The 17152-nt window shown below is 39.2% G+C and overlaps 1 protein-coding gene across 4 annotated transcripts in view; it reads right to left on the bottom strand.

Moving 5' to 3' along the window:
• The window catches only part of STK38L (serine/threonine kinase 38 like), an 80053-nt gene that overhangs the window by 15323 nt on the left and 47578 nt on the right, over positions 1 to 17152 (bottom strand). For all 4 annotated transcript variants that reach the window (XM_070453833.1, XM_070453832.1, XM_070453831.1 and 1 more), the window contains 4 exons: positions 11155 to 11299; positions 7339 to 7390; positions 1678 to 1800; positions 1361 to 1444 (listed from right to left, as the gene is read on the bottom strand). In XM_070453833.1, coding sequence (XP_070309934.1) covers positions 1361 to 1444; positions 1678 to 1800; positions 7339 to 7390; positions 11155 to 11288 — 393 coding nt within the window. In that variant the 5' untranslated portion in view covers positions 11289 to 11299. The remainder of the gene's footprint in view (positions 1 to 1360; positions 1445 to 1677; positions 1801 to 7338; positions 7391 to 11154; positions 11300 to 17152) is intronic.

Raw genomic sequence — 17152 nt, 5'->3', positions numbered from 1 at the left:
ATAAGACTCAGGTTTTGCCTGTTAATCACTGTATTTCCAGAACCTAGAATAGTATTTGACACATTGTAGGCACCTAATAAATACTTGTTGAATGAATGAAACAGAAATAAAGTGAAATAATGCAGTGAAAATTCAACTGGGCCATATTTAAATGAAAAATCGGTATCATACTGTTATGATAACAAAGTTAGTTTAGGTGGGACTAACAGTGCAGTTCAGCTTTAGGTCCAGGGAGGTACCATCTCCCTCTGTACCCTCACACTGTTGAGTCTTTCACTAGCATACATATTCACTCAGGATTCTAACAATGTCTACTCAGCTGGATGCATAAAATACTAGAACAACAACAACAATCGATGTCTTCAGATTCATGGTCACCCCAAAATTGCACCAAGTCACAGGAAAGATGGAGAGAGCTCAGGAGTACAAAACTGGAGGGGTTATAGAACTTGAGTGTTAGAGTGTTAGTCATTCAGTCATCTCTGACTCTGTGACCCATGGACTGTAGCCCGCCAGGCTCCTCTGTCCATGGGATTCTCCAGGCAAGAATATGGGAGTGGGTAGCCATTCCCTTCCTGAGGGGATCTTCCGAACTCAGGGATCAAACTTGGGTCTCCTGCATTGCAGGCACATCTTTTACCATCCAAGCCACAAGAGGGGCCCTTTACAGATTTTGAAATATGTGTAATAAAATCAGCAAATTCTTAGGAGACTGGTTTGCTTATTTGATGGGTAATAGGGACTGAGAGTGCTGAGAACTGTCCTTTATTTTTAGTGAAGTCAGAGAAGAAGGTATTTTGCTGTGAACTGAAGGCTCGTGTTCTCCCTGAAAATTCCTATGGTGATGCGCTAAACCCCACTGTGACTGGATTTGGAGATGGCGTCCTCTAAGGAGGTAGGTTTAGTGAGGTCATAAGCAGGGAGGGAAGAGACCCCAGGGGGTCACTCTCTGCCCTCTGCACACACCAAGGAAAGGCTATGTGGGCACTTGGGGAGAAGGCTGCTGTCTGCAAGCCAGGAAGAGAGGTCTCACCAGCAATGAAACCCTGCCTTGCTCCGGGACTTCCAGCCTCCAGAGCTATGAGAAAAGAAATTTCTGTTGTTTAAGTCACCCAGTCTGTGGTATTTTGTTATGACAGCCTGAACACATAAGCTAGATTATGAATTTGGAAGAAATTTTAACCAGAGAGAAACAATGAAACAGGCTACCAAAAAATCTATAATCAATTAAATAGTAAGATGTGTAGGTTTCTCTTTCTTAAAAGTCCCAGTTTAAAAAAAAAAAGTCCCAGTTTTAACACTTACTCTAACACCTCGCCAGCGGATGTTCTTTTGGTTACATGTGCTAAAGAGCTCTTACCTGCTCTTTTTCAAGCATATCAGCTTTTCTCAATATCTTCATTGCATAGATATGGCCTGTATCTTTCTTCTGGACCAGCCGCACCTTGAATGTAAAATTCATAGCACCAATTTCAGTCACTGCTATTTATTTAGGGGTGAAAGGGAGGCTCCTTTAAAGAAAGCAGTGCTGTAATTTGCTGTTGCTGGTTATTTTAGAAATTCTATTAAAATACAGCTACTTTAATACACATCTTAACACATTACACTACTTACATATGAAGCTACTATCTTAAGATACATATTTTCAATAGCAGCGACTTTAAAAAAGAAGCACACCTCTCCAAACGCTCCTCTTCCTATAACTTTCAGAGACTCAAAGTCATCCAGGCCAAGTCTGGTCCGCTTGAGCCGTAAGAACTCTGTCTCCTTGCGAGCATGCTGTGATCGGCGTAACTTTTTCTATTAAAAAAGAACATTTTAGGAAGATGATTTCTAAAATCAGATTGTTTCAAAGGAAGCCTATAGTGTTAAAAGATGTGATATATTAAAATGAAGGTAACATATCTTAAATATTATATACTGGTGCTACAACTTATTTACCAAAGTTGAACATTCATTAAGCATGGAAAAGATAATTTTAAAAATCATTAAAAAAATTTTAGCAATTGATAAATCTTTATTTTTGAGACAGACTCCATTAAATATTTCATCTTAACAAGTCCACATATTCTTTCATCTATATGCTAACTTCATTCAAAAATAAAAATTAAACTTTAGGAAATGCTAATAGCATTCTTTATTTTTCTTTTGGCCACATCGCACAGCATGTGGGATCTTAATTCCACAAACCAGGAATCAAACCTGTGCCCCCTGCATTGGAAAGCAGATTCTTAACTGCTGGACTACTGGGGGAAGTCCCCATAATTTCTGATGTTCATTTTTTACTGTTAACAAATCTACTAGGGAATTGTGTAGATTTCCAAGGCTGCTCTCTCACAGCAGCTGAGACTTCCGACACTGAAATCACACAGCAGCAGTATTTCCATGCAGGCTTATTTATGGTAGAATTTGTTCTTGGGCAGATTTTTTAAATAAAGTGCTTAAGACTTGGCATATAACTTCTTAAAAATATGAAATTGCAACAACAAAAAAATAATTACACAAAGAATCCTTTAAAATATCCAAGTCAATAATTTCACAATTCATTACACAAAGATTACAAAAAATACTATTAAAGAAAAATTATGAACTACCTGAAGCTTACACTTGGAATAGGCATTTATTTAATTGTTCTAAACCTTGCTTTTCCTTCCCCTCATGAACCAAAATTCTGCTTTTTGACATAGAATTATGCCAAATTAGCTCAACCTAGTAGAGATCAAGGAGAAGGCAATGGCACCCCACTCCAGTACTCTTGCCTGGAAAATCCCCTGGGCAGAGGAGCCTGGTAGGCTACAGTCCATGGGGTTGCTAAGAGTCGGACACGACTGAGCGAATTCACTTTCACTTTTCACTTTCACGCATTGGGGAAGGAAATGGCAACCCACTCCAGTGTTCTTGCCTGGAGAATCCCAGGGATGGGGGAGCCTGATGGGTTGCCGATTCTGGGGTCCCACAGAGTCAGACACAACTGAAGTGACTTAGCAGCAGCAGCAGCAGAGATCACGCAAGACTCTTGAGAGTCCCTTGGACAGCAAGGAGATCAAACTAGTCAATCCTAAAGAAAATCAACCCTGAATGTTCACTGGAAGGACAGGTGCTGAAGCTGAAGCTCCAATACTTTAGCCACCTGATGTGAAGAGCTGACTCACTGGGAAAGATTGAGGGCAGGAGGAGAAGCGGGCAGCAGAGGATGAGATGGTTGGATGGCATCACTGACTCGATGGACATGAACCTGAGCAAACTCCAGGAGATAGTGAAGGACACAGAAGACCTGGAGTGCTGCAGTCCATGGGGTTGCAAAGAGTTTGACACAACTTAACAATGGAACAACACAACAGTAGAGGTCACAAAGAATGGGTAACAAACAAAATTAGTGAAAAAATCAAGCCCCAGTTCATCTTCAACTGAACCCTATCAAGCACGCAGAGGTTCAGGTCTGAGAAAGAAAGTCAAAATGACTGAGACGGTTCAGAAGCACTGTTCCTAAATGTAGTTCAAGATATAACCACTGAATAGCCCCTTCCTATGCCTGTGTGCAACTGTTTCCAAACTGGTAAAGTGAATTATTAATTAGAAATATGCAAGTATGCATCATCAACACAATGGAATTCTGATACTTCAAACAAAGTCTACAAAAATAAAATCAAGAAATTATGTCTTCAATCCAAACAGCTTTAAACAGCTAAATGAAGTCACACCAGTGGTGGAAATAGTGAAGACCTTCTTTGTTTAAAAATGCCCTTTGAGTCAATAATATTGAAAAATGAATTATTACTAAAACAAAAGGATAGCTCAGTAGTAGCTTGTTATAAACTGACTCTAATTTTAAAAGGCCACACGGTGGCACTATAACACCATTTTTCAAAGAAGCAGAGACCCTTTTGGAAATTACATAAATGATTAAATATATGAATTCTGAAAGGCAGGCTGGATTTCTGGCTTTATGGATTTAACAATGTACAGCTGGATGCAGATTCAGAAACTTGTCTAATCTGAATGGAAAAGACCTCATCACACAGTTTCATAAATTATGCTCAAAATCGACAGACAAGAGAGGCAGTCAAAGAAAGTAATGCTTATTACTATTTGACAGGTTGTATAGTGTGGTAAGTAAACAATATTTATGTAGTCAGGAGAGATCTATTAAATGGTGAAAGGGAGATAACAGTGTATGAAATATACAATCCTATGAAAAAGGGAAATCACCTATGACACTGTCATAGTACTTGAAAAACAAAAAAACCTATCCATAATATCAAAGTCCACATTGTAGTCCAAAGAGAGTTGAAACAAGTTCACATTTCTTAAAAAACTGATGAAAAAAGCATGTTGATATATCTGCTCACAATTTGTGTAAATCAAGTCATCTTGGAAAGCAAATAACATTGCAATCATATTTTTGGTAATCATATTCTTTCCTCTCAAAGACGACAACAGAAATCTATGGGCAGGCTTAACATTTCAAGGCTCTCTTGCAGCTTCAACTTGCGCAGTTTGGTTTTCCCTTGCAGTAAATAATATTCCATGTTAGATAGGATTTAAAATGAGATGAAACTAGAAATATACCATTTTCTTTTTTTTCTCCATTCCTCTTCAAATGGGCGTTCCTCGAACGCTCATTTTGCAGGGTGCTCAGTTTTTGTAGAAGACAGTGTACACAGAAGTTTTAAGATATGGAATACATCAGGTAACAACTTCATCTCTTACAAATGCTTCTCATGGCCACATTATATATGGTTTAGTTTTCACAACTAACTTTCATAAACTACTTCACAGGTTAGTTGCTATTACAGAATGCATTAAGGATGAATTTATTTTTATAAAATAATATTACTTTGAAAAGATCCACACCACATAAAGATAGTTCCAGCACACTGTACATTCATTCAGAGACCATGTCTATTTGTGACAGGGTAGGGCTTAGTATGGGGCCCAACAAGAAGCATTGTTGGGATTCTAATATCCTTACTAAAAATTTTAGATGTTTTATATTTATACATGGTTATTTTAGGCCACTGAGAACTTTTAGGGGTAAAATCACCTCACATTTTCTGTGAATTATTTAAAGAGAATTAAAGAGAACAATTCTAGATGTACTTAGCACCTCCTGGTGTGGACGAGAGGCTATCTCAACTCTTACACGCATTTGATTTGGCCCCTAAGTTGTTTTTAAATCATCCTAATAACTTGCCAATATTTTAAAAAGGCAAATGATTTCACACAAGTCCAGATTTCCAGCTTCTCCTGAAAAGCAGAATTTGGCTTCACTGGGCTAACAGGATAGCCCAGAAACCAGGCCACCTCCATCCACCCGGTGCCAGACATGGGAAACCTGTACTATTAGGCTGGTGGTCTCGTTTTCTTTCAGCAAAGTGAAAAGTGGTATTCTTTATCAAACGACAAACTGTGAGGAGAAAATCTTCAGAACAAGGCAAAAAAAAAAAAAAAAAAAGAATCTATTTCTTCATGGAAATGAAAAAAAAAGTGAATTAAATATGCAAAATATATTAGCTCAAAAGACTAAATGTCCCTAGGAAACCAATGTGGCCAGCTTCTCTTGTTTATGATACTTGCTTGGCCTTTGGACATCTGCTTTCATATAGTTCATTTTTAAAGTGCAATATTCTGCACATATTCATTAGTTTGAACATACCTCTTAATAATCACCTATTTCTTGAAGATTCAAATCAACTGTTAATTCTTCTGTGAAACCTTTTCTGATTCCCTGAACTAGGGAAAAAACCCTCCATATTTTCAAAGTTTGCCACATTCTATCATGTATACCTATTTGTATATGTACACACACGTAATCTCTCCTTCTAATCTATGAACTCTTTAGGGAGAGATCCACTGTCCATTTGTTCATTTATTTACCAAATATTTATCCCAGCCCTCTGCCAGCCTGGATCACGTAATGCTGAATAGACATCTGGAGTTTCTACTCTGGGAAGATGGTTTTAAGGCTGCCCCAGGGACAAGAATAGTGTACTATCCCAGTGGACGTGTTGCCTAGAAAGAGACAGAAAACATCGTGAAGAATAGTGGAACTCAGGCAGGCAGAAGGAAGAGTTCCAAGCAGCAGAGATGCACAGAAGAAAGTCTACATGCAGAAGCAAGGAAATGAAAATAATTCAATCCCGTTGGGCAGCCTGGCGGTGGGGTGACAAGAAATAAGGTGAGAGAAAGGGGAGCAAAGGCCAAATTATAAAGGGACTTGTATATCCACTCACGTAGAAGAGTTGGCCTTATCCCGAGAGAAGATGGGAGCCAGTGAAGGGTATTAAACAAAGAGTGACTTGGTCAGATCTGGTTTTTGACAGGTAACCCTGGTTGCAGTGTGTAGGAAAACGGGGTGGGAACATGGCTGAGAACACAAGAGAGACTAGCTGGGGGCAGTGAATCTTCAGGAGAAACACATATTTACACGACTGGGTTCCTGGCACCAGACTAGTGAAGCAGGTGGTTTTAAGAAACATGTAGGAAAATTTTAAAGAAGATTTGGCAATTAACTGATTCTTCTTGGAGCCCTTTTTTTCTTATTCCTCACACCTAGAATACTGTAGATACTATTCATTGAATATATGTTCTTAGAATTAAAAAAAAAAAAAGCTTCCCCCATTCAAACATTTCTATCATAGCAACAGAGTGAGAAGACCACATTCAAATATTAAACCCACATTATCTAAATTATAAGATCATGTGTGCATTCTAAGTCACTTCAGTCATGTCCAATTCTTTGTGACCCCATGGACTGTAACCTACCAGGCTCCTCCATCCATGGGATTTCCCAGGCAAGAATACTGGAGTGGGTTGCCATTCCCTTCTCCAGGGGATCTCCCTGACCCAGGGATCAAGCCCGTGTTCTCTTATGTCTCCTGCGCTGGCAGGAGGAATCTTTACCACTAGCACTAATACTTGAAAAAGCCACTAGGATAGCTTTTGTACAGTTATTATAGTTTTCCCCTTTTTATTGAGAAACAATTGATACACAATATTGTGTAAGTTTAAGGTATACAATGTGGTGATTCCCCCACCCCCCCCCCCACCCCGCCTCTGGCCATGCCACGTGATCCGCAGGATCTTAGTTCCTCAAAAAGGGATCAAACGCAGCAGTGGAAGCATGGGGTCCTAATCACCAGGGAATTTCCTACAATGCGATGACTTGATACAAGTGAATATATATTGTGAAATGTGGACCACAATAAAGTTGGTTAACACATCCATCACCTCACATAACTAAATGCTATTTTTTTTTGGTAGTGAGAGCATTTAAGATTTAGTGACTTTCAGGTATATAACAGAGGCATTAGTCATAGTAATTACAGCTTACATTACCTCTTCATCTGCTAATCCTTCTTCTTCCATAGCCACTTCTAATTTCTTCTGCCTTTTTAGAAGAAAAATAAATTTGAATTTAAATGTGTTCTTAAGTATTTCCATTTAACAAATGTACATTTATTTTTTCAAGTTTACACTTCAGTTTGCTATGCTAAAAAAAAATCAAGTTGAATCAAAATAATCACTGAAAAGAGTGATTTTATATATATATGTATATATACATAAAATACTTCTTTTTCAAAATATAAGCCCAGTCCAGATTTAGCTGTCTTATACTAGCCAAACGAGTAATTTACTTCCAAAGCTGCCTAAATGAATTGTTAGCAAAGGTGACTCGTGTTTTAACACGGAAAACTCTGCTCTCTAATGTTCAAACCTCCAGTATCACTAACATTTATCAGTATTCACACTAGATGTATAAAAAGGTAACTACAGTGACTAAACGTAACATTTCTAAGGTGGACATCCTTAGGCTTCCCCGCGCTTGAACTCTGGTTTTAACGCTTATTAGCTAAAGCTTGTCTGCATCCTTCACTTAACCTCTGAACTTGATTTTCCTAGCTAATCAAGGAAAGATGTTCAGTGCAATTAAGTATATTTGATTCTGCTATAATTCCTGGGAAATTGGAAAGTGATAAATGTGCATTAAAAAAATAACCCATTAACTACTAGAATGTTTGCTTTTCTAGGCATAGCCAAGTTCAGTTCTTCAATATTTTAAAATGTACCCTTGAAGTTACTTAAGCTACGGAGGGAGTAGGGGTGGGGTGAGGGGATGTGTGGTGTTGGTCAGTATGGACGAAATAACTGGTAACCAGACAGACAGCTGCAGTATCCACTTTGCAACTCATTTCCAAGTGACTATTACTATTTCATTTCTATTGTATTGCTTCTTTTTTTTTTTCTAATGATAAATCTGGGAGAGCTTTTCCTCATTAGTTTTACAGCATACTAGAAAAAGACTAACTTTCAAAGATTTATCCATAAGGATTGAGGATTGAAACCATGATGTTTATGACAATATGCCCAAAGGGAAGCTCTTTCCTAAACCACTGTTAAGATCCTTTTTATTTCTTATGGAAAATTCATAACAAAAATATTGAAAGCCTGTTCATAAGTCAGCATGTCAAAGAATATTCTCCACTTACTTCCTCAATTCTAGTAATAAGCACCTACCTTGGTGCTAATCACACTGATTTTTATCTTTAGTTTACACATTATTGCCCGAGGCCAACCCTTTGAATGGACTAAGTTCCTGATACTGGACTCTGTGTCTGCCATCATGCCCCTCGAGACACCAGGGCTGCTTGGTGAATGATCTGAGTTTTCTTCTCTGCAGGAAGAATCCGGACAGTCAGAGGACCATTAACACAGGAGGGACTATCAGTACACAAACAACTTTATTCTTCTGTCAAATCCCTATGCTCACCTTCTAAAGCCAACACTTCAGTAACTTATCTTTCCTTCTGGGGACAGATGCAAAAACTTTCATCTCTTTCCATACCTAAATGAGAAGACCCACAGGCTTCTCTTGTCACTTCTTAAAACATAGTTTCCTCCTGAAATGATCTTAAGCTTTGTACTGATTGATACTTTATTTGGCTTATGCATTTATCCAATTAATTAAGCCTGAAAAATCCATCACATGTTCCTTAAAGTACAAGTTTTTAGAAAACATGAGCTATTTAATTTGACTTCCATGGCACTTACCATGGTTTTTTTAAAAAAAAAATTTTTTTTTTATCCCTATTTTCTTTTGTTTGGGAACAGAAGGGAAAACTGAGTTACTTTAAGGTTTCAGCAATAAATGGCAGTAATGAACCTTTAAAATTCTCATGAATTTTAAGCCAGCACTGACTTCTTTCTCTCACCTTCCTTATCTGGGTAGCTGCCACGTTTTTCCCATCTTTCTCACTGAGAAAGATGGTAATTTAAGTGACCATTGACAAAATATAGGACTTTCCTTCCTTGGTTCTCTTTTACTTCATTCAGTCTCCCTTGATGATCTGATCACTTTCAGACTTTCACTATATTTACAATTATGGTAATTTCTTACATGCTTTATTTCTAACTTATGGTGCGGTTTCTACTTGTGCTTACTTTTAGGTATTTCAGTTTTTCTTTTTCCCTTGCTTTCTTCTGAACTTATTTTTCCCCTAGCTCTTTTTTTCCTTCTATTAGTTTGAAAGTTACAAACTAACTTTGTTCTTTTAGTGGCCACCCTAGAAATTATAACAAGTATTCTTAATTTGCCAAGGCTTGAAATTAATCAATCTTTACCCCTTTCTATGTTGTATCCCTATCCTTAGGAAACACTGATCTTCCCTCCTGATAGTCTACTGTTGAAAAATACTTTCGTTCTATTCTTTAAAATATCTAAGATATTACCATTACTGTTGAAGTTTTCTTATACAGTCCATTTTGGCTGATATTTACCTACATATTTACAGTTAGATCCTCTGAGTGTGCTCACTTGCCTTCTGCCTAAATTGAATCTTTTGGAATTTCTGCTGATGGTGAAGTCAGTTTAACTCACCTCTGTTCCATTCTCTTTCCTCTTTTCCTCTAGGAATTTGGATCAAAGACACATTTACTCTCCTCACTAGTCTCCACCTTTCTTAGCTCTCTTTTATATTTCCTTCCTCTAAGCTGACTTCTGAACAGTCACTTGAGTTTCACTTTCCAGTTCTGTACTCTCCCCAGCCATGTCTAATCTGTAGTTAGACCCACCCAAAATTACATCCCAAACCAGATTCTTCCCCTCGAGTTCTACTTCACTAAGTTATACCACACTCTGTTGGCCCAGGTGTGAAATGTCAGAGCCAGCACTGACTTCTTTCTCTCACCTTCCCTATCTGGGTAGCTGCCACGTTCTTCCCATTTTTCTCACTGAGTTCTTCCCTACTGTTGCTGTCACAAGCCTAAAGCTAGCCTCCTTTCCACTGGCTGGGACTACATCCTTTCCTGTTTCTAATTTCTCCTCCCACAATCCATTCTGTACAACACAATAAAAGTGGTCTTCCAGAGACGCACCTGTGATCATTTAGATCTTCTGCTGAAAATTTTTCAAGGCTCTTTACTAGCATGAGAATAGCTTTGATCTGAAGCACCCAAGGCTCCCAGGAAATGGTAAAAATCTAGCTGGAGTTAAACTGGACAGTGCCTGACCTGGGAGGTGCTTTCCCCGGTCTCCGGGATGCCCCCGCCTGCTTGTTAACCTCTCCCTTCTCCCTTTCACGCATACTGAATAGTGCTCTTCTTTAGGGCTCTGTTCAAATGCCACCAGCCTCCATGAAGCCTTCCCAGCTGCCTTTGTCAAAAACAACCTCTCCTTTCTTCACCCTTCTCAAAGGGCATACTTTTCACCCTTTCATATAATATTCATGTGCATTATCTTCCTTACTGTAAGTTTTCTGAAAGCAAAATAACATCAATTTAAAAAAAAATTCTCTCATTCCCACCTATATACACGCCACACTACAAATGTTTCTGGATTAAAAGCAGTCATTCGTTAAGTAGCTCTTTAAAAGAAAGTTTTTGAAAACAAAGTATAAAGATATAATCTCATGGAAAGAAACATTTTGTTTAAAACATCAATTAACATGAGATATAAGTATATTGGTGCCAGGACAAGACACTATTCTGTGAAGGTAAAACAAGTAACCAAGCACACTGTCATTTTATGGGAAACTTAAAATAAGCATTCAAGGATCCACAATATTTATATTATTAACAGACAACATGTTTACATCCCACTTGTAATATGATAGCTTATTTAACTACACAGAAAAATCTGACCAGCCTTTACTATACCTGGTCTCTCTCTCTTCATGCTGTAAAATTAGGTTGCTGTAAAAATTCTCCAATGTGAGCTTGGCCACAGTCACTCTTTCCCGGGTATGGTTGCTCATCGGAAAGGTGGTTGTCGACCCTGCCGTCATTGCCATAGTAACAGAAACTAGAATGACAAAGAGATACAAATTATTTCACAGGAAAAGAAAACTTTCTATCTCTTTTTAACAAACTCTAGAAATGGTCTGATTTCTACTAGGCAACAACATTGTACCCTAACAGCTATAGGGTTATAACTTCTTTCACATTATAAGTAACATAATATAATAAAGAAATACAGTATTCAGTAAATATAGCAAAGAAAGAGAAAGATATACCATTCCGAAAGCAACAGAAATGAATTCTGTGCTGGCAGGTGGAAATCACATTAAAGGAGCACCTGCAGCAGTTCACACACAACATGAACACATTCACATACACATTCACCAGTCGTTCAAAACAAGAAGGGTTCGATCAATTTTGTGGCTGTCCTACTGATGACTAAATAAAATCCACAAGATTTTGCTAATACTTATGACCCAGTAAACACACATCTCCAAAAGAGTTAACGAAGTTTAGTTAAATAGCAAGAAGTAGTTTCTGCCATATAAATTCTATGAATCAAGTAGTGTTACATCAAATATGCACATGAACATCTGTCAGAGCAATTCTTATGGATATTATGTTTTAGGGAAAAACTACTTTTAGAAGCAAACCCCTTTGGCCACGTTGCATAGCATGTGGGATCTAAATTCCTGACTTGTGCCCCCTGCAGTGGAAGTGCAGGCTTAACCAAGGATGCCCCAGAAATAAGCCCCTCTGAATGGAGTCCATGGATGCCCTATTTCATCCTGAATCCTAACTCATTCCAAATAGTGCTAGGTCAAAGTCTAGTGCCCTACTCCAACTGGTAGGTCCATTTCATTTTCAGATGAAACTCAAATGCCTGTAGGAACCAGGCAGGAAACAAAAACATATGAATCAAGTCAGGAGACAACAGAGAAGTTCTGTGATCTTTCCTGGACAATGTTTGTTTAAAGTCATTCAGGTACCAATTTTTAAAAACCATTGGGCCAGCCAAGCAAAGTACTGGTTTAAAGAAGATAATGTAAAGACTTCCCGGGAGTTCCAGTGGTGAAGACTCCATGCTTCCACTGCAAGGGGCACAGGTTTGGTCCCTGGTTGGGGAACTAAGATCCCACATGCCATGTGGCATGGCCAAAAAACAAACAAACAACAACAAAAAAAACCAAGAAGGAGAAGATAAGGTAGATAATTGGACAAGATAAGGAATGTTTTAAGACTGAACTCTGGTGGCTGCTATAGGTGGGCACCGACCCTAGAGACTTGCCCACCAGAGTCCACATCTAGACCCCACCGCTCCCCGCTCAAAAAAACCCCAAAACAAAAAACCTAGAATGGCTCCATACATTAAAGAGGCTTTTGCTTATCTAGATGGGAGATCATAACGGTCCATACTAGAGAAGATCCAGATTGCCAGTGTAACTATCCAACGTTGCATTATTAGCTAAAAGTATTCTCCCAAATCTGCCACCTACCCCCAACACCAACCTCTCCTTAACTAACTACATCAAGACACAGAGCCCTGGATATAGACCTGAACTGGACTACACTCCAGGGATCTCGTTCTTCATGTGAAACAAGTCTTACACAGGTTGAAAGTAAACAATTTAATTATGGCAAACTCCCAGTTTCACTGTTGTCTTAGTGAGTTTATACATCAATTTACTGCTTGAACCTCATTATGTCTAAAATTGCACTCATTATTTTATCATCATAAACTTGTTTCTCTGCTGGCCACTCTAAATCTTTTTATAACAAGAGGCTGATCACATTACTTGTTTAAAATGGTTCATGGCAAGTCAAATGAGCTCAGCAAGACAAATAAGGACAACGCATACACAGACTGCTGGTGTCTATCAGAAACTTTATGAGGGTTTATTCATTGGTTTCCCCCTTTGTGCCTGAGGCTTTAAGACCATGGCACTCCCAAGCATGACTGCATTTCTTCCCCACAACAGCCCAGTAAAGAAAGGAACTGAAAGTTGGGAAAGTCAGATGGTGAGCTTCGGAGGCCCACCCCACCCGAATGCTGTTTCCTATCTGCCTTTCTGGCCTCATGTGCTGCCCTTCCTCACCACTCACTTGGCCTTTTCACGCCTCCAAGCCTTGGCATGACCTATTCCTGAACCGGTTCTGTGCTACGATCTATCTACAGGGCTACCGCGGATCCGTCACAGCGCAGTGTGACAGAAGCCTTACTGTGGGGACTTCTCTAAGGCTCCCTGCCAGGAGAGACATCAATTTACCAGAAGAGACCAAATGGCATTATTTCAAGTGTGCTCTCTGCCATGTGTAACAAATACCCCAGGTACAAGCGCTGATCACGTCATCTGCCTATCCAACTAAACTCGGAGCACTTCTGGGCAAGAACTTTCCCTGAATTGTTCTTGAGCGTTCACCTTGATAGCACTGTATTGGACTCAGAGTAGGTATTACTGAATGAAATGAGTCCACAAATGGGAGATAGGGTGAAAGGAGAGTTGAAAAAATTAGCAAAACTTGCCTGTAAAGGGTGGCAACTGTGGAAAAAGAAACGTATTGAACCTTGGAGTCAGATATTTAGAGATCTAATCCAGGTTCTGTTGCTAAATGATCACATGAAAGTGAAAAAGTGAAAGTGAAGTTACTCAGTTGTGTCTGACTCTTTGTGACCCCACGGACTGTAGCCTATCAGGCTCCTCCGTCCATGGGATTTTCCAGGCAAGTGTACTGCAGTGGGTTGCCATTCCCTTCTCCAGGGGATCTTCCTGACTCAGGGATTGAACCCAGGTCTCCTGCACTGCAGGCAGACGCTTTACCCTCTGAGCCACCAGGGTCCTATTCAAATCACCACAACGCTCTGAACTCAGGTCAGTTTCCCTCTGACCCAGGAATTACAGTACTTGCTCGGCTAGCTCACAGGCCCAGTCTAAGGCCATCTGAGATAATACAACATAGAAATTATACAAATGTAAGACATTATTTAGGCATTCAGCTTAACTTTTTAATGTGCTTTAGTAATAGGGAGCGTTATTTTTGAAACAACAATAAAATGAGCTCAAGAATTATCCCGGCCAAGTGATTTTTGAGCACTAGGCTTGGAATGGTTTCCCAGGTGGCTCAGTGATAAAGAATCCAACAGCCGTGGAGGAGAAGTAGATTCGATCCCTGGGTAGGAGAGATCCTCTGGAGGAGGAAATGGCAACCCATTCCAGTACTCTTGCCTGGAAAATTCTATGGACAGAGCAGTCTGGCAGGCTGTAGTCCACAGGGTCGAAAAGAGTCGGACACGACTGAACATGATGACAAAACTTGGAACGCTACCTAAGGCAATGCTGCCACATTATCTTTGGAGATCTCAGAAACCTGGGTTCATGTTCTATGTTTTAGGATCAGATGCAGAAAGGTCAACAAAGGACAAGAGGGGATGGCATAGTACAGAGCAAACACGCCCAGTCACGTTTGCTAACTGGCACTAGGGGACCTGGTGAGGAAGAGGGGAGCTGGAAGGTTGGCTGGAAGCGGAAGAAGTCAAGTAAATTTAGGAAATCTAGATATACAAAGTTTCTTACTGTATGACTTCCCATTACATTGCATTGTTAATGGAATAATATGTATCCTAAACCCTCAAAAAGGCGGGTAGGTAGACATTTGCAGCAGTATCCGAGGGAACTCCCTTTAGGCATATAAATTTTAAGTTTATAGACAGTTATCTTCAAACACTGGTTTTAAAAAGTGCCTGTTACTTCTTTAAATATTTGGCGGTGGGGGTGGGGGGGGGAGACTTAGAAACTCCAACAAAGAGCAATATCTAGAAATTTTAAGAGTGCTTTCTGATTTGTCCAGAATATCTGTAGCTGACAGGAGAATTTTCAAATTGGTTTGCCAATCGGCAGGAGGAGAAAAGGTCAAGACTCAACTATAAACTAAGGTTTACAGTTTCCTTTCAAAAAGTTAATGGTGAAAAAACTAATAAATAAAACCTTTTATAATGCCTCTTGAAAAAGCACAAAGAAATAACACATCAGTAATGCTCCCAGGTGGCTGGGAGGTAAAGAATCTGCCTGTCAATGCAGGAGATACAGCAGATGCGGGTTTGGTCCCTGGGTTGGGAAGATTCTCTGCAGGAGGAAATGGCAACCCACTCCAGTGTTCTTGCCTGGGAAATCCCATGGACGGAGGGGGCTGGTGGAGCTACAGTCCATGGGGTCACAAAGAGGTGGACACGACTTAGTGACTAAACAACATAAATGCTTTTAGAAGTCAGAAAGAAGGATACATAATGAACTCAGGGTGTGGCAGCTGACAGGCTGCCAAAGGGCCTCGCGAAACAGGTTGCTCTGCTCTGTCGGCCAAGGAGCAGGGTCTGGTCTTCAGCTGCCAGTGTTCCAGGGCGATCAGATTATGGAGCTACTTTATCCTCACAAAGTTCAAAAGAGACTGATAAACAAGACATGATGGCAATTTATGGATTTACACAATAAGAAACTGAGGAACAAGAAACAGAAAACTTGCATGTTTTGGCAAATGCACTCTGTTTTTGTAGGCAAGTTAGATGTAAAGACCAAAGAAGGCTGGTGAGCATGGCATCAAAACAGAGAATTGTTTATATTCAACTGTTTAATGGCATAAGGAGAAAGTGGAATCTTTAAAAAAAAAAAAAAAAAAGATTGACCATTATCTTGCCCAGGACTCCTCTGCCCATTCAAAGTGGCAGGAGGAGACGGCCAATATTGAGCCCTATTGCTGGCAGGGCTTTCCCAGATGATGCGAAACTAGGGGGCTAGGAGTGGGCAGAAATATTACTGAGCAAAATTTGGGGGGGGAATTTCTGTGAAACATAAAGAAGTTGGGGTGCTAAAAACAACTCCAAACCACAGAAAGTGTTTGCATTAGCATTGCAGAAAAAATGTGAGCCAGTTTTAGATAAAGATTTACGAACCTGAAGTCTTTATGAAAGAGGCGTAAACATGAAAAGAAGAGAAGGATTCTTCCATAGAAAGATGAAATGAACTTCTAACTCCAAAATCCAGAAGGGATATAGAGTTATGAAAAGCGACTTCCAAACACTATATAATTTAACCATGATCACCATGGTTTTTCCATTCAAATTATACATACATGTAAGTGTATGCCTTGTTTAAAAACCTAATCAGAGCAAAACCTATGCCTGTTCATCTCTGTAACAAAATAACAGCACCTGGCAAAGTGCTGAGCACACAGTCTGCATTCTATAAATGATGATGAGTAACTGAACTCAAAATTAATGGATTTTAAATTATATGTCTCATATCTAACAATTTCCTTTGGATTAAAAACTACAGAATCATTTGGTATTATATTAACCTTCAGAGAGACAAATCCTACTTGAGAGATTCAACTACAGAAAAATCCAAAACTCCCTTCCTTAGTCTGGATTAAAGAATCTCCTTTAGAGATTGCCTTAAAAAACAAAATAAAACAAAAATTATTACTCTCTAGCCAGAAACAAATAGGCTTTATAATATTAAAATTAATCAAAACTAAGAACAGAAGGGACCAAATTATTACAAAGAATGATCTGGATAACTGGCACTTATTATACTGCAAATGTATTCCTTTAATGGATTTCACACTGTTCTTTGTCTTTTATTTACTAAAGCCCTTTCTTCAGCCAGAAAAAGAACAGGATATAATTTGCAAGTCTAGAATTCCTGCACTGATAAAAACAACAGTAGGTGCCCTTGAATTTCCTGTTCACGTGTTTTCTCCAGACTCTCCTATTCATTAATGGAGACGCTACCAATCACAGTCCAGCATTCTTTCGTTTATCAAGCCTGGGGAAAGGAGATAACAAATCTGGCACTGGGGCCATCTATAAATAGATGTAGTGTCTCCAAGCATTTACCATCACACTTCTAAAATAGAAAAACAAAGC

The sequence above is a fragment of the Odocoileus virginianus genome, chromosome 23 (genome assembly GCF_023699985.2).
Source record: "Odocoileus virginianus isolate 20LAN1187 ecotype Illinois chromosome 23, Ovbor_1.2, whole genome shotgun sequence".
Classification (NCBI taxonomy): domain Eukaryota; kingdom Metazoa; phylum Chordata; class Mammalia; order Artiodactyla; family Cervidae; genus Odocoileus; species Odocoileus virginianus.
The sequence above is the reverse complement of the archived record's forward strand: the minus strand, read 5'-3'. Positions and strand labels throughout refer to the sequence as shown.